Genomic DNA, 22812 nt, shown 5'->3' with positions numbered 1-22812 from the left:
CTGTAAAATAAATCCATTATAAATAAAAAAATATATATATCCATATCTCTTCTCCCGGTGTTTTTGATCTGTACTTACCAAACGGCTAATCAGATTTAAAAAAATTTTGTTTGTCTATTACTTAGGACTGCGATAAGGTTTTTAACTATTTTCACACCATCCAACATTGAGTTCGAGCCAGATATTGAAAATTCCGCTCACCCGAAATTGCTGTTTGATGCTGTGGACAAAGAATGTCGACATTGTCATGCGTTCAAGTTCACACATGAGTTAGAAGACAATGCATCAGGAAAAATGCAGGCATCTATAGTTGAAAAACCAACAGAATGATTCGCTCATTCAATTCATGATTGCAAATGACATCTTTCGTAGCAAGAGAAACAGTTCATAGTACTGCAGTAAATTGTTTACCGGGTCAGCCAGTTCTTCTTATATATAAAAATTACAACTTCATACATTAGAAGGTGTCCTAATAAGTGGTTGCTTATGAGCTTGTGAAAAGTATTGTGAATATCGTTGTATTCATTCCCCTCATTGCGGAGTTGGCCCTCCCAAAATAACAGTCACACGTAATAATATTTGCAGCAGAGAAGGAAGAATTACCATCTAATTCCTTTGGATGGGCAGAACTGACAGGAATTTCGACGTCTTGTTCACCTGGAAATCTATGTCCAGATTCAGAAATTTCGGACCCAATTACTATGGGTTCATCTTTATCAGGTAAAACATCAAACTCTTTCTCGGCACCATTATCCTTTTCTGATTTTCCGGCTGAAAATAATAATAAATAGAAGAAATTCCCACTTCGAAATACTTGATTGAAAAAACTTACTGGCATTGTCCTCATCTTCCAAGGTAAGTCCATTTTTTTGTTCAGAAACAGGATGCGTTGTAATATCAGATTCTCCATTTTTGCATAACGAATTATCAACTATTTCAGATATACTAATTTCTGTATGTAGAAGTATATTATTTATGTTTCATATATGATATGTAATTTTAAGAATAACTTACTGGTCAAATCCGATAGTTCTAATAGGCCTGGAATTTCATTGATTTTTAGATCGCCTGTAAAATAAATCCATTATAAATAAAAAAATATATATATGCATATCTCTTCTCCCGGTGTTTTTGATATGTTCTTCCCAAGCGGCTAATCCGATTTAAACAAATTTTGTTTGTCTATTACTTAGGACTGCGATAAGGTTCATAACTATTTTCACACCATCCAACATTGAGTTCGAGCCAGATATTGAAAATTCCGCTCACCCGAAATTGCTGTTTGATGCTGTGGACAAAGAATGTCGACATTGTCATGCGTTCAAGTTCACACATGAGTTAGAAGACAATGCATCAGGAAAAATGCAGGCATCTATAGGTGAAAAACCAACAGAATCATTCGCTCATTCAATTCATGATTGCAAATGACATCTTTCGTAGCAAGAGAAACAGTTCATAGTACTGCAGTAAATTGTTTACCGGGTCAGCCAGTTCTTTTTATATATAAAAATTACAACTTCATACTTCAGAAGGCGTCCTAATAAGTGATTGTTTATGAGCTTGTGAAAAGCATTGTGAACATCGTTATATTCATTGGCCCTCCCAAAATAACAGTCACACGTAATAACATTTGCAGCAGAGAAGGAAAAATTACCATCTAATTCCTTTGGAGGGGCAGAACTGACAGGATTTTCGACGTCTTGTTCACCTGGAAATCTATGTCCAGATTCAGAAATTTCGGACCCAATTTCTATGGTTTGTTCATCTTTATCAGGTAAAACTTCGAAATCTTTCTTGGTACCATTATCTTTATCAGTTTTTCCGGCTGAAAAAAATAATAAATAAAAGAAATTCCCACTTTGAAATACTTGATTGAAAAAACTTACTGGCATTGTCCTCATCTTCCAACTTTTTTTGTGGTTCATTGTATTGTTCAGACACAGGATGCGTTACAATATCAAAATCTCCGTTTTCGGATAGCGAATTATCAACTATTTCAGATATACTCCTTGCTGAATTAAGATGTACATATACTATTTATGTTTCATATATGATATGTAATTTTAAGAATAACTTACTGGTCAAGTCCGATAGTTCTATGACGCCTGGAATTTCATTGATTATAAGATCATCTGTAAAATAAATCCATTACAAATAATATTTTCACTCATTTAAAAGTTTTTAATTAGGATTTTAGTATTTTTGTATGAACAATATCCAAATATCCCATACAAAACGTACAAATAATCACGTATGATTTGATGTAGGTGGCTTTGTGAATTGTGGCTGTGAAAGGTTTTCATACCAATTTTCATCAGTAAGAACAGCCAGTTGGTTAATTTGTGTGTCGGTGATAGTGAACAATGGCATTGGGCCCTCCAAAAATAAAGCAATAGACATGCGAAATAGTGGAGCAGAAAAAACATAACGAAATTGTTCGTGTGAGCACATCGCAATTGTAGAGGTACAAGAGGGATGAAATCAACAACGACAATTGGAACGGAGACAAGCGCGCCTTAATATAATTGAATTTCACCTAGAAAATGCCAGAAAACGCAAATAAGTGAGTGATCAATATCACATTCGCCTCACTTCTTCGTCTCGCATCTGAGTTCGAGCCAGATAATAAAAATTCCGCTCACCCGAAATTGCTGATTGATGCTGTGGACAAAGAATGTCCACATTGTCATGAGTCCAAGTTCACACATGAGTTAAAAGACAATGCATCAGGAAAATGACAGGCATCTATAGTTGAGAAACCAACAGAATCATTCGCTCCATCCGCTTATTCAATTCATGATTGCAAATGACATCTTTCTTAGCAACAGAAACAGTTCACAGTACTGCAGTAAATTGATTGCCGGGTCAGCAAGTTCTTTTTATATGATTAATTACAACTTCATATTTCAGAAGGTGTGCTAATAAGTGATTGTTTAGGAGCTTGTGAAAAGTATTGCGAATATTGTTATATTCATTTCCCTCAATGCGATATTGGCCATCGCGAAACAACAGTCACACGTAATAACATTTGCAGTAGAGCCCATGGCTTGCCTTCCGCCACGAGTTGCCATATAAATACAAAAAATACATGTTAGTTAATTCCTTCCACAAATATTTCCTATAAATAAATAAGCTTGTTTGATCCCCCCGTCACACACAATTCGAGGCGATCTATAGAGGCGATCAGCTGTTTCCGGTTTTTTTACTGTCGGGGCAAAGGTGCTGGTCCCTTACAACGTCGGTCACTAATCTCGGTGAAGTTACGTTAATAAACTTTACCCTATCCATTGTACTTCATGCTTCCCCCCATCCATGCCAGTCTGACGCAAGGAATTATAGAGCTATATCTAAGTTTTCCGATACTCTCAAAATGTTTGAGAAAATTTAAACACCGCACCTGCAACATCCCAACAAGTCACTTATATTTCCAGTTAAGCTTTAAGTTATATGGCGGTTGTTTAAACATGAACATATTATCGTCAAAACCACTCCACATTCGGCCCCCTTGCAGAATGTTCAAGCATAAACTTATTATTGTACTCATTCACTCATGTATCGAAAAAACTGATCTCTAAAGAAATGACATAAAGTAGACAAGTTATGACTGCTCAGGTGTAAACAGAGATCTTTACCCCATTAATAAATACTACAACAAAACACAAGTGAAGAACACACTTAACCAATGAAGTCCTAAAATAACACTAATGTAAGCATGCACTCAAATAGACACTCGGAGTAAAATATATCCTTTGCGTATGTCTAACGATAGTTATAGAATACAAAATTGTACCTCCTATTGTCTCATTGTCAAATCATATATAAGGATCTGATTTTAAGAAGAAAATTTAGTTTGAATTTACAACTCAACTCGCAAATGTCTAGACTTTTCTTTTAAGGTCTTAGCAGCGGTGATCAACTACCACTAATTGACTAGCTCTCTAGCTCTTATAGTCTCTGAGCACTAGGCGGTCATAAGGACGGACAGACCGACAGACATGGCTATATCGACTCAGATATTGATGCTGATCAAGAATATATATACTTTTTGGTGTCGAAAACGATTACTTCTGAGTGTTACACACATCCACTTTCACCACAAATATGTATGCATTCTTTCTTGGTCATATTGTGAACATATCTGTATGTCATTCCGGAAGGGTGTAACTAAATTTTGTATCCTTCGACTTCTGAGAGCTGGGCTGAAGGTCATATGCAGTAAGGTTGCGAGAACTTGAAACTAAGCAGAACGTCGATTCTCTTTTCATTATCGTGTTAGTTAATTATAGCCGATACTCAAAATGAGTATTCGGGTATATTAGATTTATATTAAAATACGCCCACTTCCGCCTCCACAAAGGGCGAAAATCTGTGGCATCCACAATTTCAAAGATACAAGAAAACTTAAAACGCAGAATCGTAGAAGATGACTATAAGTTCTAGAATGTAAAATCTGAACTAGATCGTATAATTATTATACCCAGAATCTGAATCTGGATCAGATCGGATCATTTTTATAGCCAATTTGCAGTGGCTACGCAGCGCCCGACGTCACGCTCAGACGGATTTTCTGTCTCTCTCGCACGCACTCTTTGTCGTGTCGCTTAATATTAGCGGCGTCTGCCGGAGGAGAGCCATACTGACTAAGTATCGGGTATAAATGTAGAGTTGCGGTTTCCGCAGCAACTCACAACGTTCCCCCTCGTTTTCTCTCCAATTTCGCGACAACAGGCCTGCTTTGTGACAAGTTTCACTGGCCAACCCAAACAGAGCTAAAAGGAATTTAATATTTAAGTAGCGGTCTCTATTGACTGTAATAAAACGACCGTTTTCTTCGAAAAAATAATGTCGAAAAAATCGACTGTGCGCTGCACCGGAAGGGTGCACTCTAACGCAGTGCAGGGACCCTGTTCCTCAATCGAATATTGGAGAAGCATTGCTTAGGGACTCGGAAAAAGATTTCAGAGATCGTTCTTCCTCACGGACCTTTTCTATGAATCAGAGCTCTCCTTTTTTACTGATTCATAAACATTTGCCTGCCACATTGGTCTGACAAACATTTTTTTGTAAATTTGTGATGAAAAAAAATAAAATGTAATGCATTCGTTAGCTTCTCACGCTAAACTGTTAAAATGTAAAGTTTTTACCGTTTTTCTGTACTTTCGTCAAGTTTTCGTCTTTTTTAATAGCAGCATACTCGTTTTCAAGAATTTGGCAAGGGTTATTGTTGTCTACTTCCTCCTGCATCTTTATTGTGTTTTGGACAAAGTCTTCAAAATTTGTATTAACAAAATCTTTGTGCTCAGAGGTCGAATCGGTTGATAGGGGTGCCGTCGATATAGAATTGTATGAACATGTCTCAGAATAAATATCGTTTAACTCTTCACGATTATCTACAACGTCAGGCACATTTCCCTTGACCCTCCGCGCATCAACCATCCTTCGAAATGCTCTTTGAATAATGATGGCTGCTGTCACTAAGCCAAAAGAACCATTTTTAAATCGATTTTTCTGACGAATTTTATTTAAATATCGACGATATTGTCGTTGGATAACAATGACTGCTTGTATATAATCTCTAGTACTATGGGTATCATTACGTCGTTTTTCCTTTTCTGAATCCTTTCGTTTTTCAAATCTCTTTTTGGCCAAGTAGCAGCGAAATAGCCTTTGAATCAAGAAAACTGCACGTAAATATTCTTTGTCGTATTTTTCCTTGTCAGAACTTATTTTCTTTTGAATTTTATACAGGCGAAAATTTCTTTGAATTATGATGACTGCTTTTAAACAGTTGTGATCGTATATTTTTTGATTTTCCTTCTTTGCTTCAGCTATTGAAGTACAATCATTTAAAGGAATCATGGTACTTGAAATGCTGTAATTATTCTGTACTTCTGCTGCATCAGCGGTTATTGTACGTCCACATTGACAAGTTACCTTTGCTACAGATTTAAATGGCTCTTTGTCCCTCAATGACCCTTCGTATTCCGTATATTTAGTGTATTCAGTATGTATCGATTTGTCCTCCGAGAGCTTTTGAAAGTATTCCTGTGCGAATATGTAAATATTGTCCGGGCTTTCTTTTAGAACTGCCTTAATGAATTGTTTTATTAGCTCTGTAAGGTTTTCCGGAATTATATGAAATACGAGTGAAAGTGGCACCTGCTGTTGAATACGGTTTTTTATCATGCTTTCATATGTTTGTATTGGCTCGTATTTACGCATCACTCGGTTCGATTTTTCGGTAACAATCAAATTAAAAAAATCGGCAGAGAATTTGTATAGGTTTTCAGGCTTTTGACGTAAAACTTCTTTAGCATACATCTTCATTAGGTCCCGTAGTCCCTCAGGAACTCTTGGTAAACTTTTTTCCGTCATATTAAGATGATAGTCTCCAATAACGAACTATTCACATAAAATGTTGAAGGAAAACTAACTAAGGAAATATCCTTGTTGGGGTTGTGCCTAGTGACCTGAAATGTCATGTGTTTCCATACCAACAGCTATTGCCCACACCATACACTGTATGTATAAGTATCTCAAGTAGCACAGTGGGACTATGCACGAAAAAGTTTGAAAAAATAAAACGAAAGACCGGTACGATTTATTGATATCTAATTCTTGGACGTTTACATGCAATGACTGCATCTTTCAAGAGGCGATGCAGCTACTGCACCGTCAAGTGGCCCGTGTGAAACCAGCAGAAGGCTGTTACGCGCGGATCTCAGGCAAAACGCAGCCCTCCTGCCGCCCAACCGAACGAGGGGCGCTGCCGCATGACGCACGGCGCGTAGCCGAACCGAACGCGAACATGCAAGAAAGATAGCTGTTAGACTAACATTCGAGGAAAATTAGCACTAAACTTACTAAGAAACTAAGCATGCAATCAAAATACAAATACCACTACAACTACTAATTACTAGAAAGGTGTGTAAGGATTAGTAATTTAATAAGAGGAAGAGAATTAGTGGTGGATATAATATGGTGGAGGGAATTATGATCCGAGCATAAGACCCTAAACGGCTCATGCAAGGAATAATTCGATCTACAAAGTGGAAGGAACAACGGTATAAAACTTCTAGTGAGTCTAATAGGAACCGTGAAGATTATGCGGCCCAACAGATCAGGGCTGTCTATGTTACCCCCGATCAAGTTGTGCATAAATATCACACCAAGCATTTTTCTACGGTTAACTAAGGATGGGAGGTTTACTAATAGTAGTCTACTAGAGTAAGATGGGAGTCTTACACCCGCATCCCAGTTAAGGCCCCGCGGAGCAAAGAGTAAAAAGTTTTTCTGTACTGATTCTTTACGGTCCTGGTGTACTTTGTACTGAGGGCACCATACGCAGGACCCGTATTCTAAAATCGGACGAAATAGCGAGGTATAGAGAGTCTTTGTTATATAGGGGTTGTCAAATTCCTTTGACCTTTTATAAACCTAAGCACGCCCATGGTCTTATTTACCATGGTAGAAATTTGTTCAGAGCTTTGCGTTTAATATAACACCAAGATCATCCACCAGTGTAATTCTCTCAAGAGAACCACCACAAAGGGTATATAGAGCCAACAAGGGGCTAGAACTATGAAATGGCATAACTTTGCATTTCGAGGCATTAAGGTGTAACAAGTTTGCACAACACTATGACTGAAAGTTATTAAGATCGGATTGCAAGCGAGAATGAAATGAAATGTTCTTATACTGGACACAGTATCACACATCATCCTCATACATAAGTACATAAGGGCAAGTCATTAATAATGAGTGTGAAGAGTAAAAGAGTAAGTAAGTAAGGTCCTAGATGTCTGCCATGTGGTACTCCCGAAGAAACCACCAGTCAGGTGAAGAGTATGAGTTTTTTAAGAGGACTCTTTGAGACTTGGAACAGCTAGAAATCCATCTCAGGAGGTTGGGCGAAAACCCTGAAAGGTCAAGCTTATGCCCTAGAAGGGAATGTATGGCGTCTTCAACGGGGCCCCTTAAGACTTTGGGCAGGACCAGAGTGAGAACAAGGGCAGTTCCAACTGAAGGCTGTCGTCGCGTAGCTCTTTCTTACATAGCTTCTGATGAAATATTTTATACTCGGTTATAAATGGACCTGTGAGTGTTTCCTGATAGTGCTTACCGCACTATCCTTGTAGTCCTTGACAACACTAAAAATCAAATTCGTCAGACGAGGGATCGCAAGCCACGCCTAATGACTGTCTGACGTCGCCCCTGCATCAAATGTGATATAGGACTTAAATATAGGGGACTTAAAGATCAAATCATCTGCTAATTATTAATCGAAAAATACCAATCTTCCGTGTCGAATGTTAAAGTTACCTGCCTATGCTATCCGTAATTATGCAGACAGGAATAGCAGGGGTAGTGGGCGCATAGCCCGAAGCTGTTCATTAAAAGCAAATGTTCACGCTGGATCCGTAGAGCTGATCTGACGAGTTCTCGTTAGGTTAGGTGGTGCTTTCTACCGCAAACTCGCGTTAAAATCTCGAGTTTAAAAGAAGCTTGTGCTTAGCTTCTTTATTTCCTGGTGATAAAAGGAGGATAATAGATGTTGAAAACATACTAGATAAGAAAATTCCATTGTCAGTTGAACCGCAGCTTTGGTTTGCCCAGCAATAAGATACTTTCTGCTATGGTTGAATTCATCCATGATGATTTAAACATAAATGACTTAAATATTTTTTAATAATGCCAGTATTTAATGTAAGGAAAACATGTATTGGTTTACATTTTTGTTGTATATGTAAATATTAAAGTTTCAGGTAATTTTCTCTAGGTTGTACATATGTAGGTTGGGGCTTCATTACAGTCCTGGAACTCTTCATAGAAGCGTTGGGATGTTTCAAAAACCTCCTTCATCTAAAGACACTAACAATGATGGACACCACAATGGGCGAATTTGCATACAACTGACCTTGACCTGGGTTGACCAACCCAACTAATGGTTTCTTACCTAATCTATGCCATATAACGTCGTGTTCCCTAAATGCTAAGTTGCCAAGCCTTGTTTAAATGTTCGATACCACGATATACATATGTATGTATGTATGTCGGCAAAAATTCTGAATGATTTTTGTAGATTTGGGAGGTGTTTTTAGATTTCTAACATATTGTACGAGGCGTTTTCGACCACATAAAGTATATATTAATGGTCGATCCGGCCTTTATTTAGTTAGTTGAATATTTGAGTCATCTTCATTTACTTCCACAATACGACATATAATTGGTATATCATCATAGCGAGATTTATCACTTACAAACGAACTAAAATCTTTTTGAATAATATTGTATTTAAATTGTTTCCATTCACGACATTTGAGAAAGTGGGAAAATATAGATTCCCTTGATGGGATAGTACAATCTAGATAAAACAATCGACGCTGCCAAATGTTTCCTGGGTTTTGGTTGTCTTCCAATAAGAAAGATCTAGGAAGCACTAAACACTGAACTCTGGTTCGCGCCATTATTACACGAAGCTTCATGTTCTCTCCCAATCCAATTATTGCTCCAAATGTAAGTTTTCCAACATCAATAAAATGGCTTTCATATTTTTTAAGCTGAAATTAAATATTTATACAATATAGCTATTTTATGTTTTGTATCATTGAAGATAATATCGTCTCAAGGAATATGGTTCTTTTAGGATCTAACGGACGACAGAGTAACAATACAATAAATACTACACAAAATACCAGGAACCTATTTAGATTCCTGTAGCTCGTTTTACGTATACTTAAAGAATTCAAAAATAAATCTTAAAACCCATTTGGATCGTTTGTGTATATGTTCGTACTATTAAATAAGAGAGATTCAGTAAGATTCCCTTATCAAAACCTTCCCTCCTGCATGCCGGGCACGGAGAAATGGATTAATCGGCTCGAATATTGACTCTAACATGTGTATTATATACTAAATTTACTTTATTACGTTAAAATCGCAGCCATCTTCTTCTTAAATATCATGTCACGAATACAAAATACTTTACAAGTACCGGATATACTATAAGCACTACTATGATTGATCGACTTACCACAGGCTTGAGTGATTTGTTAGTTTTTTGTTCCACTATACCAGAATTGTAACTATCAAACATGTCTCCTACATTTTTATTTAGAGAACATTTACTAGTCAGCTGACTGTTTGATGGTGTTTTCATAGTATTCATGAAAGAAATACCTCCCTCAGATTCATCTATTAGATGAAAAATCTTTTTTCCATTTTTTAAAGTGACCTAAAATGTGAAAAAATAAGAAATCGCTATGTTTGTTAAAAGCTAATTTTAGTTTGATACCGTCATATTTAGGCATTGAAGTAAAAGACATTCTCCACTAAGCACAAATTGGACGTTTGATATGGTGCCTTTATCCTCATAATATATTGTCTCCAATGGTTCATATTGCTTAATAGTCCCGATTCTGCAAGCAGTAACGATCTACACCAAACATAAGTACATATATACAAAGTTTGTCTGATAAAATAACACGTTTCACTTGCTTGATCATTGTCGAGAAATTTAAAGTAGTCCAGTGCCCTTAGGGCTCTTTTCTTCTCATCCCAAAGCTCCATTAGTGTGCTAATCGCTGTTAGTTCATCGTAGAATATTTCAGTAAGCCCGCAATGCGAAACAAAGTTGAACGTTCAGTACTCGCTGCTATTAGCGACTGGAGGCATGCATCTGTTTCCAAAGATTGGCAAGCGCTATATACCAGGCCAAAAAATACAAAGTAAGTCAAAACGCTGTACTCCAGAATCCGACTATTAGATACCTACCTTTTTGTAAACTATATATTAAAAAATTGAAGAACGAGTCTAAGGGAATTCAAATATTTTTTAAATCAATTTTGTTTGCAAGAGTAGAAATAATAACATTCAACATATATATACCAAGTGATTCAAAAGACTTCTCAAGGAAACGTGTGTTGAAAATAGATTTGTCAAAATATATTTTCATAAACATGGCATTAAACATGCCATTTTTCACACGGCTTTAGAATCCGAAGAAAAATATGCACTTTATGGGGTCAGAATGGTTTACTTAGGTCACAAACTTAGGTGGTACAAACACTTGAACGAAAACATTAAACTACTAGTACCTGGTATAAACATACAATAAAATAAAACCAAAGAAATGTTGTTTGGGGCAACCTATATTTGACGGAATAGGCTTGGAGTCACGCTGGCACGTGATGGTAGGCGACGGAGTATTCAATCGAATTAGGACCTAACGTTGTTTATTGCTGATTAAATTGATGGGTACATGGATTTCTAAATGAAGCAACAGAAACACAAAGTCGAAGAAGTATATTTATTTATTTATATCGCGTGCTTAGGTTATTCATTACCATTCATTATGACATGCTCCACAAATATCGCATTTACTTTATTCATTTTCTTATCATCTTTAATTTCCTTTTATTGGTCCAATTATATTTGCATTAAATTGTATCCTGGGTCCCCCATATTCATACTCATACTAAACTTAAGTAGGAAAGATTTCCTTTGGGCCTTAAACAAGCGATTTTGCAAACGACTTTAAGAACCTTAAAGAAATAAAATTAACAGCAGCTTGTTGAAGCTGGTATGAAGCTTCAGAGACAAAGAAATTGTTTTCCAAAAAAAATTTTCCCGGTCGTTATCTCGACCATTTTTCTTTGTTTGTCTTGCAAACACCTGGCCCAAATCGTGGTACTCGGCTAAAACCAAAAAAAGAAAATAAAGTGAGATGCAGTATTTGTGCAGCATGTCAAATGTGTGCAACACAAAATGTGTTTATTTATTTACTCCGTGAGCATAAAGTTAAACGAGCGGTAACGTTGTGAGTTGCTGCTACGGCCGCAACTCTACATTTATACCCGATACTTAGGCATTATGGCTCCGCGTACATTGATTGACAAACAGTGCCTGCGAGACAGACAGAAAACCAGTCAGAACCTTTCGTCGGGCGACGCGTAGAGACCGAACATTTATTATTACCATTGGCTATAATAATAGTCCGATCTGATCAAGGTTCGGCAATCTGGTAGATATAGTCATTCTCTATGATTGTGCGCTCTTAATTTTCTCGTACCTTCAAAATTGTGGGTGGCACAGATTTTCGACATTGGTCGGTCGGAAAGGGGTTGGCGAAATTTTGAAATATACTTGTAACAGTAAGATCTAACGGGAGGATACCAAATTTGCTCTAGCCTTAATAGCCTCTTAAGTCTGTGGATGCCACAGATTTTCGTCCTTTGCGGGGCCGGAAGGGGGTGGGACCAAATATTGAAGTACACTTGTGCAGGTTCGAAATCACAAGAGTGTGGATACCAAATTTGGTTCCTCTAGCTCTTAAGGTCTCTGAGATCTAGGCACTCATTTTTAGCAATAGGCAAAGCCGACCATGAAACGTGTATGTTAGAGAGAGACAAAGCGAGAAAGAACGAAATTGTTTTGTTCATTTTGCATATAATAATGATACGATCTGGTTCAGATTCTGCCGTCTAGAAGATCTAATCATTCTCTTCGATTCTGCGTTTTAAGTTTTCTCGTATCTTTAATATTGTGGATGACAAAGATTTTCGTCTTTTGTGGGGGCGGAAGGACAGAGAGACAGGGCTTAATCGAATCGGCTATTGATGCTGATCAAAAATATATGTACTTTATGGGGTCGGAAACGCTTCCTTTTTGTCGTTACACACATCCATTTTTACCACAAATCTAATACGAGTATACCCCTATAATCAATTTGAGTATCGGGTATAAAAACTCAAACTGAAGGCGAAAGAGTAGCACCCGTAGCTACCATTGCGTTTGCCTGCATTACAAAATATAAGCACGCGATATATAGGGATGTAAATCAATTTTTTTGTTTTGTCTCTTTTGCAAATACCTACATATTTCCGCCTTTTTAACTAGGTACAAACAACGTTAAATCGTTATTCGATTCAATAAAAATAAATACAGAAGTACACGTTGGGCTCTCAGTCTACTCGGTCGCTTTGGCACATCAGGTTGCAGCGCATATGTTAAAGTTGCTCCAGACCAAAGTTGCTTTAGTTTTACACTGTTGTCTATGCCACAATATCAACCAAAAGCTTCAGATTTATAACTTAATATAGGCCGGGGTCTTAAATCCTCTGAAAATCGATACTGCGGCAAGGATTCCTTTTCATTTGTGGCATTGGCGAATTTTTCAATCTAATTACTTCCTATGTACTAAAACTGAACAGCTCAACAAGAAGTTTAGACGGTAAACTGGAAACCAATGAGGTTCATGAGGTTACACACATACAGTTAAGTTTCTGTATAGAAGGAGAAAATTATCGATTATCTCATAATAAGGTTTGATCAGCTCCTTATAACGGTCAACAGTTTTTATACACGATACTCAAAATTATTATAGGGTATATTAGATTTGTGGTGAAAATGGATGTGTGTAACGTCCAGAAGGAATCGTTTCCGACCCCATAAAGTATATGTATTCTTGGTAAGCATCAATAGCCGAGTCGATTGATCCATGTCTGTCGGTCCGTCCGTCCGTCTGTCCCTCTGTCCGTCCCTATGAGCGCCTAGTGCTTAGAGACTATAAGATCTGGAGCAACGACATTTTGTATCCAGACTTCTGTGATATGTCACTGTTACAAGTGTATTTCAAAATTTCGCCCCTCCCCTTGCCGCACCCACCAATGTCGAAAATCTGTGGCATCCACAATTTTAAAGATACGAGAATATACGAGATCGAGGCCTGCTGCACCTGTGGAGCTACCTATGTAAAATCATTTTTCGCCAGCATCGGCTGCTGCTGACCTAATCCATGGCTTCCGCCACGAGTTGCCTGATAAATACAATAATATACATGTTAGTTAACTCCTTCCCCAAATATTTCCTAAAAATCCCCAAAATTGTCCATGATTGTGCGCTTTTAATTTTCTCGAATCTTTAAAATTGTGGATCCCAAAAATTTTCAACATTGGTGGGGGCGGAAAGGGGTGGAGCGAAATTTTAAAATACACTTGTAACTTGTAACGATTTTGAAAATCGCGATGGAATACACATGTCCAACCTTGTTTGAAAAAAGGTTTTTTTTAAGTTTTTTTTTAAGCTTGCAATTTTTCACTTAACTTGGAATTGCTACATTGTGAAAAACTTTCGTTGCACGAACCTTGGGACCCTTTCTTTTGAGTGATTTTGAAAAAATACATTTTTTGATCAAATCGTCACTTCAACCTCGTTAACGGGGTTACATGCATTTCTACATGAATTTTACTCGGCGTTAGCACACCAAGGTGCCATAAACAGCAGATATTTTCTTCACGTTATCGATACAAAGGGCCCATCTCCAAGAAGTTGCAAGGTGTGAAACCTAGAGAGGGATCGAAATCGAGCGAGCTATTAAAACAACTTAACTAATTTAACGAACTCACAGAATAAAAATAAGCAAACCAACTTGTTTAGTAAATTAAACAATTTTGTTTAAGGGCTCATCCTAAACGGCTCGTGCGATTTTTATAAAACCATAGTAGTTAAAAGAGAACAAAATTACAAGTCATAAACTAATGACTCGATGGATGGAATCGGTAAAGGAAATTCGAAATTGGTTTTGGCCGCTACTAACGAATTCGTTAGACGCAGCTATGGGAAATGCATGGAAATTCATCATCGTCGACATCACAGCTAGTGCGCTATGACCAGGTTGATCATATAATTGATAAATGCGATGGAAAACCGGAATATAGCTGTTTGAAATGCCGGATATGCCTGCATCCCAGTACCTGCTTCCGGGACTGTAACATTGGAGTTGAACCAGATTTGACAAAAAAGGCTAAGGCTGTTTAACAAACAAACCTTAAATATAATAAGTATATATGTATATATCGAGGGCTGCTAATTATATTACGGGAATAGTAAATAAGAACCAAAACTTTTAAGTGAAAATGTCTTTATTGTTTTTCAAAATATTCAAAACCATTTGGTTCAAAGTGCTTCGTGCTCGAACAACTTTTGTTGGATTTGGTTCATCTTGGGACACCCACACAAGTGTTCATGCAAAATGGAATGTATTGAAGTGGAACTAATGTGCGATGCCTCTATCTCACGATATGTAACGTATCGATCTTGCACTATCAGTTCACGCACACCATCGATGTTTTGTGACAACTGATTTTAGAAGACCTTTACGGAACTTGTCATCGACTGAACTACGACCACGATTAAATTCTGTAAACCAGCGATAAACTGTCATTTTTGATGGTGCTTTCCCCACGTCGAAAGTTGTGAAAAAGAATACAATGAAAACCCTTTCGAGAAATTTCCATTATTTTGCCAAATTGATTTTTTTACCTGATTGAAAACCAAACAAAAACCAATTTTACATAAAATCGTTTTACGTACAAATATGCTTAAAAATTACAAAGTTTATTATGGATTTGACTGATTTTACGTATGGACATTAGTATTGCAAATCACCGAAATATAAATAGCAGCCCTCGCATATGTATGTATATATAAATATTTTCTATATGTCCAAAATATAGTAACATAAAAGTTATAAAAATTAAATAACCCTTTCATTCATTATGTTTACGAATATATTAAAGTCAAAAGAAGTTTTTCCATATAGAACAAAAATGGTAGTTTAGGTTGCCCGCAGTTCAAATTTCGTAATTTTCACGGGTATTTTAATACCCATTGGTCCGTAATGGGTTAATATTTGAGATGGAATTTTTAAACTAGCGCCAAGTTCGACATTCACTGGAAATAGTTAGTCTTGGCTCAGAGTTGCTGGGAATGTGTGAATGGTATCGTTTTCCATTTGTTTTACAATTGCTTTAGAATGCATTTATTAGTTTTTCCCATTATTGCTGTATAAATCAAAGTAGTCCAATGTAGGATGGAGTCAAACTTGAAAAGAAATTCTTCTACGCCAGAATCTATAGTAAGTATTCATTAAAGAGAAAGAAAGCCACGAAGTAAACAAATAACTTTCTCTTTTTTAGATGGCTAAATATGCTGTGATGAAACGTGATGAAGGGTCTCCAGAGAAACCGGTCACCAAGTACACAGGCAGTAGTGCCTTGCGACCAATTATGCTATTCTTAGCAGCTACAGCAGTAACTACTTCCGTATTAGTCGCCCTTCCGCGTCCAGTCAAAAACTTTATCTTAAGTTTGCAGAATACATCAAATAGTACCTTGAAAGATCTGCAATCAGGTGCGCCCACTTATGCAATTTTCGGCAAAAGTCATACAGAAGAGCACTTGGTACATGTAGTGAATGTTCTTCAAAGATTCGGATACGAAAGGGTTCAATTAAACGAAAGTTGGAATCTCTTGTGGGCCCATGATTATCCATTCCTTTCCCTTCCTAACTTAAAGAACCTTGGCCAGCATCAGAAAGTTAATCATTTTCCGGGCTGTGGATACTTAACAAACAAGGTGGATTTGTGTACAACTTCACTGCCATTTCTTCCTCGTGCATTTAGACTTCCAACACAGAGAGTCGACTTCTTAGAATACGCCCATGCACACCCAGACCCAGATGCACTTTTTGTGGAGAAACACAATGAGCATAGACATATCAAAGTTCGCAAACCAAGTGATATCGATCTCTGGTCAAATGATTCTTTCGTTCAAGAGTTCATACCAAAACCATTCTTGGTGGACGGACATAAATTTGATATCGGCGTTTACGTGGTGATAACTGAGATTAACCCCCTTCGTGTGTACATCTACACTGGCGACGTTCTATTTCGTTACTGTCCTGTAAAATATTATCCATTCGACAGTGAAAACGTAGACAAATACATAGTGGGCGACGACTATTTACCTACTTGGGAAGTTCCTTCATTACGGAAGTATTACAATCTTTTCGGGGGTAGCATGCGTAATGTTTTTGAGGCATATGTACGTGATCAGTCCATGGACCCTTCCAAAATATGGCCTCAAGTAGAACATATCATCCGCACAACAGTTTTGACGAAGGAAAAAGACATTGTCAACATTCTTCACTCGTACAAACAGCATAATTTCTTTGACTTGATGAGATTTGATCTTTTTATCGACGAGAATCTAAAAGTTTATCTAATGGAGGCCAATATGTCGCCAAATCTTTCATCGGCTCATTTCAAGCCAAATTCGCTTTTGTATGAGCAAGTGCTATATAGTGTATTTAACTTAGTCGGAATACGTCAATTACGTGGAACAAGTGCCCCCATGTAAGTACAAACTGATCAAATATGTTTCAGTTTAAATATAATACATACATTGCTTTTTCTGATACATAGCTTTTCTGACAGCAGCGACTTTCTTGCATCTGATAAAAATTTGGCAACAGCCTTAAATACATGCGCTTCGAACGATTGTGACAAGAACTGCAACAAGGAAAAGTGTAGTCTCTGCTTGCCTTGCCTCAGTGGATCAGAATACAAGATGCTTCACCAAGCGTACGAGGAGCATTTGCATCGGGTTGATATGAAGCGTATTTTCCCAAAACCAATTGTAAGGAAAATAAACCTTTCACGCAAGATGATTCTTAATTAATATCAATATATTTACAGCTAAATTTGCAGAATTTCGATATAATTGACGAAACGCGAAATATGTCGAAGAAAAACGCGTGGATGACGCGATGGTTCTATAATAAATGTCAATATGAACGAACGTGGTGTGTCTAAATTTAAAATGAGCACTCTACTGATTTATTTGCATATTACCGTACGACTAGAACAAATAATATATATTTTTAAGAAATAATTTATTTAAAATTCAAATCAGTACACCCCTTGCAAAAAGTATTATGATTTTGTGTATGTATTTTAAAGATATCTCGTAAAACAAAAACATTTTCTCTTTGATGTCCGCAGTACTGGAACCAAGGTCGGATAAATATCGGGACCACGACGACCCAATACTTTTTTATATAATGGAGGGACGTACATTTTTCAGAACAGTTTATGTTACTTTAATAAGAAGTCCAGTTTTGTAAATTATATTTATCGGGATTTTAAAATTTCGGCGTTGTTATTAACATATTGACTCTCGTTATGTAATTTTACTATATAATGTATAATTAAATATATAAAAATACTTTACTTTTATAAATACTTTTCAATAAGTAAAATAGTTTTTATCAAAATGGAGTAATTTCTACTATGCAGGGAGACTATATATTCTGAGAATCTACGAGCTGTTATCAACAACTCTGAGCCAAGACCGAATATTTCTAATAAATGGCACGACAACGCAATAATCTGCCTACTTAATCTGCCCTACTGTTACACACTCGGCGCAACACAATTCAAACATCTTTGTATATTTCGAATTTTTGGGTGATAGCTACAGATCTAAAAAATTATATTTGGCCAAATATATGGGAATTCTCGCACTTTATGGCGGCACTGGCCGCGGCTAACAACATTCCCGCTCGTTATTAATGAATTTGTTGTATTTTTGTAATCTTTTTTGAGGTCTTGGGAGATCTATAAGCTTTCTTTATGGATGCAGGTGGACGAAGAGCACGGACATATCCACAAATTGTACATTTTGAATAGTATAACTGGGAATCTCCCTTATTGGGCTAAACTATCTGTCATCTTCAGCCACTCCAATTTTATTGAGAAGCTCACAATTCAAACCTATGGTTGATTACTGATTACTGTGGTTTCGACAGCCTTTCTGGGCATCTAGAAACGCAACAATCGACCGAAAAGCAACCTCAATAAACATGGATTTTTAATATGATAGATAGCGTTCAGAGTCAAATTTTCAATTGATCCAGGCCATTGACTAAAGAGAACGGTGATTAATTCTCAAATGCACCAGGCGTCAAATTAATTTTTTCTAAGCTGTTATCAGTTTAGCTGGAACTCAAGTGAATATCAACATAACGAGAAAAATATATCAACATGGGCAGTATTTAGTGACAGTAGAGAGAAACGCGACCTCATCGCTACCTAAAGCCAGAACCGGAGCTGTCCGAGAAATTCAGGTTTGATAATATATTGGCTTGCATACATTCTTACTCAGATGTATCCGCTGATGGCTGCAGCTAATAGAATAGATGGATACGGACAGATGAAACTAGTGATGAACGGATGGGGATTCCCGTCAATGTTTTTTTTAATGTCGATGAAGAGCAGACAAGGACGCTTTGTCGGCAATTACTTCTGGCGGTGTGAAGCGATGGATTTATTGCTTCAACAGCTAATAAACAAGTTGAATTTATTGTTATCTCGATTTCTATTCAGAGACTCAATACACAGTATGCAATAGCTGAGATTGTGAGCATTGGCCATGAAATGAACATCAGCTCAGGTTTGTCGGTCAGCATCATGGGAATAAAGTTCTGGTGAAGAATGGTTCAGGACAGAGTATTTAGTATTTATTTTCAGAAATGATTTAGACGAGTCAAAATTGCGAGTAATCCTATTGTTTTGCATAATTGGACTCACAAAATCTATTAAATAAATCGAATTCAAAATTTAAAAAAAATAATTTTAAAATTTGAAATAAATCAACTAAACATTGGAAATGATAACTTCATTTACAAATACATAGCTCAGCCATTATACAGGCGAGATTGAAACAATCGATCTTCAAGAATACACCAGCTTCTGCCCGAAGCTATTTTTCCTTTCATGTTTGTTTTTGAATTAACCGAAATAAATTTCGATAAGCGTAACTCATGTACACATATGTACATATGTACTCTTTTGTTTCAGTAGAAATAAAACTTCAGAAAATTTGTTTATCAAACATTAAAAAAATTGTGTTTTTTTTACTTACACCTCTCATAAATTCAATGAAAATTGTTTTACTGTTAGTAAGTAGACTACAAACAAAAGTTAATGTTAAATGTTAAACCACAGCATGTTCACTGTATATTCCAGCTGTCAAAGGAACTATTAAGCCTTTATACCCGGTACTCAAAGAGTACGCTTTATATCTATTACATTCGTATAGATGCGCATGTGTGTATGTAGCAGGCAGAAGGAAGCGTTTCCCTATATACCATATAAAATGAAAACAAGAGCAATCGAATTTTGTGTGCCGGCTCCTGTGAAATCACACTGAAACAAGGGCATCCTATAATTTTCGCCACGACCCTTACTGCATCTTTAAATGATGAAAATCTTTGGCATCCACAGTTTTGAAGATACGAAAACACACCAAAAACTGAGAATCATCATGAAATATATTATCTAGCAGATTGCTAACAGGAGTAAAGAAAACAATTGTGGCTTAATCCTATAACAGCCGGATGTTGCAGTATGTAAAGTGCTAGCATATTTGTCATTAGGTAAAAAGAGGATAGACGGAGTGTAGGTATATATATTGTAAGAGTTAATCAGTATGGTATGATGTATTCATCATGGTTCACGGTATCATGGTATCACGGTATGATGGTTCCATCAACATGATCATCGATCAATCGATAAGAACCGAGATGGCGACTTAATCAAAGTCTGAAAAAAGCCACACTGAAACAAAATAAACCCAACATTTCTTTCATGTTATTAATTAATTCAAGCCCACCTTTTAATTTTCGTCACTTGGGACTTTTAAAATGAATTTCTGAATCGTGAATGCACGCCATCTTTACAGTATTCGAGTAGTAGACTAGCTTATTGTTTGTTCAGTATTGATCGATAATCGTTTCGCGAGATCGATTAAATATTAAGCGAAAACGTTGAAGCAGAACCCCAATGCCGCTAGTTTGGCAATTTGTCCCTTCAAACAACCCACTTTGGCTTGAAAAGCTTGTGCCTATTGACAGAATATTGACAGAAGCTATTTCACTTTTCGGGGCGTGACAGACATTTCGGCGCCTACCGTTGCCGTCGGAGACTACACCGACGCCACGAGCACTAATACCAACCCCAACCCCAACCCAACCAACTTGTGGCGAGCTGTGAAAAGGGGCTGGGTTTCCGTCTGTGCCAAAAGTTTTGACTGCGATTCAATAAACAAACGGTATTATTAAATAATGCTCTCTAAGAGTCCTAGTCATGAAGGCAAGGGGCCGGTCTCCCGATTTGTCTAATGCTGAAATACGAATGTACATACATATGTGGATTAAGAAAAGTCCACCGGCGGCAAAGCACCTCACCTCCGAATTCGGCACAACTCTTGAAACTCTGCGACGATGACGCTCCAAGTTGAGCGAAGCTCGTAGGTGTTTTAATGAATGTTGCCAGGATACAGGTGCCAGGCGAAGCCATTTTGTTATTTTTATTTACTTTGACAGTCAGTACTTGAACACACAAAGGTGAACGCTGCGGAATCGCATAGAGTCCATCGGGATTTTAGAGTAATTTTAGCAAGTGTCTCGTATGTAAAGAACTACGATGAAAAGACAATATTACTGATCGGAAATCATTCCAAGCCCGATACGCAATGAGGAAGCCTTTTGTGAACTTCAACTTCAAATTTTCCCCAGGCTGTGAGTGCCCAGGGACCCTTACTTATGTGTATGTTTATCGGTATGGCGCCGCTTACCACACGCTCGTAGCCATCATCATTTGTTGTGTAAAACAAAACATACTTTCAGTGGCATTCCAAAGCTTAGGTAAGTTTACCAATCCTACATAGTATGTGCGATAATAATTCACTCAGAGCTCCGTATATAATATGATGTATTTATAAGAATACGAGTATAATATATTCAACCCTCCATAGATCGTTAATTAATAATGATCAGTATAATAGTTTACACAACTAAAAAATATTTACACTTACGCTCACGCTTACAACAACATAATTTGTACTAAGCATAATTATTTTTGGATTGGCAATTTGACCTATTTTATAAGCATGCCTCAATCTGAACTTTTTACAACCCAATAAAATCCAGCCGAAAGTGAATTACACTAAAGCGTATTTTGATTTGGTGGTCACTTGCATGGATTGCGTGAATATGTTAATAAAGGTATGAACGAAAGTTGGGAATAATTAAGTATTTCAATATTCCTTCCAATGGTGGTGGAGTTAAGCCGGACCTTGCATGCAAATAAAACCTCAACAAGTCAAACCGGAAACCCAAACATTTCGTTCAGTTTGCGTTTTACAAACATATGTATGTACTAGTATAACAAATGTTCAAACATATACATACATATGTATGTACATATTTATGTACATACGAGTATATATAAGTAGGCTGAGAAAAACTCTCAGTTCTGTCGTTTAAGACCCGGCCTGGCCACCACTTACTACCACCTTATACCACCACGAGTATAACACAATGAAGATTCATACCACAATTCATCCGGTGGTGTATGTTAAATTAATGGAAAGTCCAGCAGTGTGTTTTGACCAGGGTCCGTAACCATGGTATTATACTTAAAGGTGGAATATAGAGAGAGGTCATTTTATGAATATATATGCAAATAAGATTAGGGTGTCCAAAGAAGTTCTCTGAAAATACATTTTACCAGCAAACGAAATGGATTCACCGAAATAATTTGTATATATATGTATACATATGTATGTACATATTTGTATATATGTACATATTTAAGCTTATGACTAGGACTCTTAGGGTAAATCACTCTGACATTGTCGAGTAATGATTTTATACGTCTACCGACAACTTTCCAGAAATAGCGTCCCTCTTGTGAGGGCTACCCGCATGCAAATCAAATTGAAAGGCTTTAGACGTGGTCAAGCGTTCAAGCCTAACGGTAGCGCGCGCGTTCCCGAATTTTGCGTGGAATTAAATATGATGCATCACCTAGTTAACTTGTAATCCTAGGTCGGACTAAGTGATTTTGTCATTCTTAACCTTGTTATTGTCAAAGACTAAAATAAGTTCTGATGTAAAGCGTGAAAAAGA

At 37.0% G+C, this 22812-nt stretch overlaps 3 protein-coding genes and 1 long non-coding RNA gene across 5 annotated transcripts; 1 reads left to right on the top strand and 3 right to left on the bottom strand.

Annotated features, from left to right (window-relative positions):
- Positions 1–1029: 1029 nt before the first annotated feature.
- Positions 1030–2006, bottom strand: LOC117187361. Its single transcript, XR_004472064.1, has 3 exons — positions 1887–2006; positions 1655–1825; positions 1030–1068 (listed from the first exon to the last, which is right to left on the bottom strand). It is a non-coding gene; the product is annotated as an uncharacterized LOC117187361 (long non-coding RNA).
- A 31-nt stretch (positions 2007–2037) lies between these two features.
- LOC117186936 lies at positions 2038–6404 on the bottom strand. The gene is made up of 2 exons (XM_033388318.1): positions 5145–6404; positions 2038–2132 (listed from the first exon to the last, which is right to left on the bottom strand). The coding sequence occupies exons 1-2, from the start codon at positions 6373–6375 to the stop codon at positions 2038–2040; spliced, it is 1326 nt and encodes a 441-aa protein (XP_033244209.1). The 5' UTR covers positions 6376–6404.
- A 2364-nt stretch (positions 6405–8768) lies between these two features.
- LOC117186935 lies at positions 8769–10697 on the bottom strand. Its single transcript, XM_033388314.1, has 4 exons — positions 10498–10697; positions 10295–10435; positions 10034–10234; positions 8769–9560 (listed from the first exon to the last, which is right to left on the bottom strand). Exons 1-4 carry the CDS (start codon positions 10567–10569, stop codon positions 9168–9170), a joined length of 807 nt encoding a protein of 268 aa, XP_033244205.1. The 5' UTR covers positions 10570–10697; the 3' UTR covers positions 8769–9167.
- Positions 10698–15783: 5086 nt separating this feature from the next.
- LOC108157660 (probable tubulin polyglutamylase ttll-15) lies at positions 15784–18037 on the top strand. Of its 2 annotated transcripts, none has more exons than XM_017289818.2 (4): positions 15784–15916; positions 15978–17194; positions 17279–17477; positions 17537–18037. In XM_017289818.2, the coding sequence occupies exons 1-4, from the start codon at positions 15872–15874 to the stop codon at positions 17651–17653; spliced, it is 1578 nt and encodes a 525-aa protein (XP_017145307.1). In that variant the 5' UTR covers positions 15784–15871; the 3' UTR covers positions 17654–18037. The 2 variants fall into 2 exon arrangements, with proteins under 2 accessions (XP_017145307.1, XP_017145306.1); XM_017289817.2 differs by having other exon boundaries at positions 15785–15916; positions 17264–17477.
- Positions 18038–22812: the final 4775 nt, after the last annotated feature.

The sequence above is a fragment of the Drosophila miranda genome, chromosome 2, assembly GCF_003369915.1.
Source record: "Drosophila miranda strain MSH22 chromosome 2, D.miranda_PacBio2.1, whole genome shotgun sequence".
Classification (NCBI taxonomy): Eukaryota; Metazoa; Arthropoda; class Insecta; order Diptera; family Drosophilidae; genus Drosophila; species Drosophila miranda.
Note: the sequence above shows the minus strand (reverse complement) of the source record. Positions and strands in the feature narration are given on the sequence as shown.

Bases quoted from the DNA above. Each gene is read 5' to 3' on its own strand.
- LOC117186936 (XM_033388318.1), bottom strand. From the start codon at position 6,375: ATGACGGAAAAAAGTTTACCAAGAGTTCCTGAGGGACTACGGGACCTA. The intron at 2,133-5,144 runs GTAAAAACTTTA...TTTATTTTACAG, and splicing joins GACGAAAGTACAGAAAAACG to ATGATCTTATAATCAATGAA.
- LOC117186935 (XM_033388314.1), bottom strand. From the start codon at position 10,569: ATGGAGCTTTGGGATGAGAAGAAAAGAGCCCTAAGGGCACTGGACTAC. The intron at 10,235-10,294 runs GTATCAAACTAA...TTCACATTTTAG, and splicing joins TTCAATGCCTAAATATGACG to GTCACTTTAAAAAATGGAAA. The intron at 9,561-10,033 runs GTAAGTCGATCA...ATTTAATTTCAG, and splicing joins ACAAATCACTCAAGCCTGTG to CTTAAAAAATATGAAAGCCA.
- LOC108157660 (XM_017289817.2), top strand. From the start codon at position 15,872: ATGGAGTCAAACTTGAAAAGAAATTCTTCTACGCCAGAATCTATA. The intron at 15,917-15,977 runs GTAAGTATTCAT...TCTCTTTTTTAG, and splicing joins CTTCTACGCCAGAATCTATA to ATGGCTAAATATGCTGTGAT. The intron at 17,478-17,536 runs GTAAGGAAAATA...ATATATTTACAG, and splicing joins GTATTTTCCCAAAACCAATT to CTAAATTTGCAGAATTTCGA.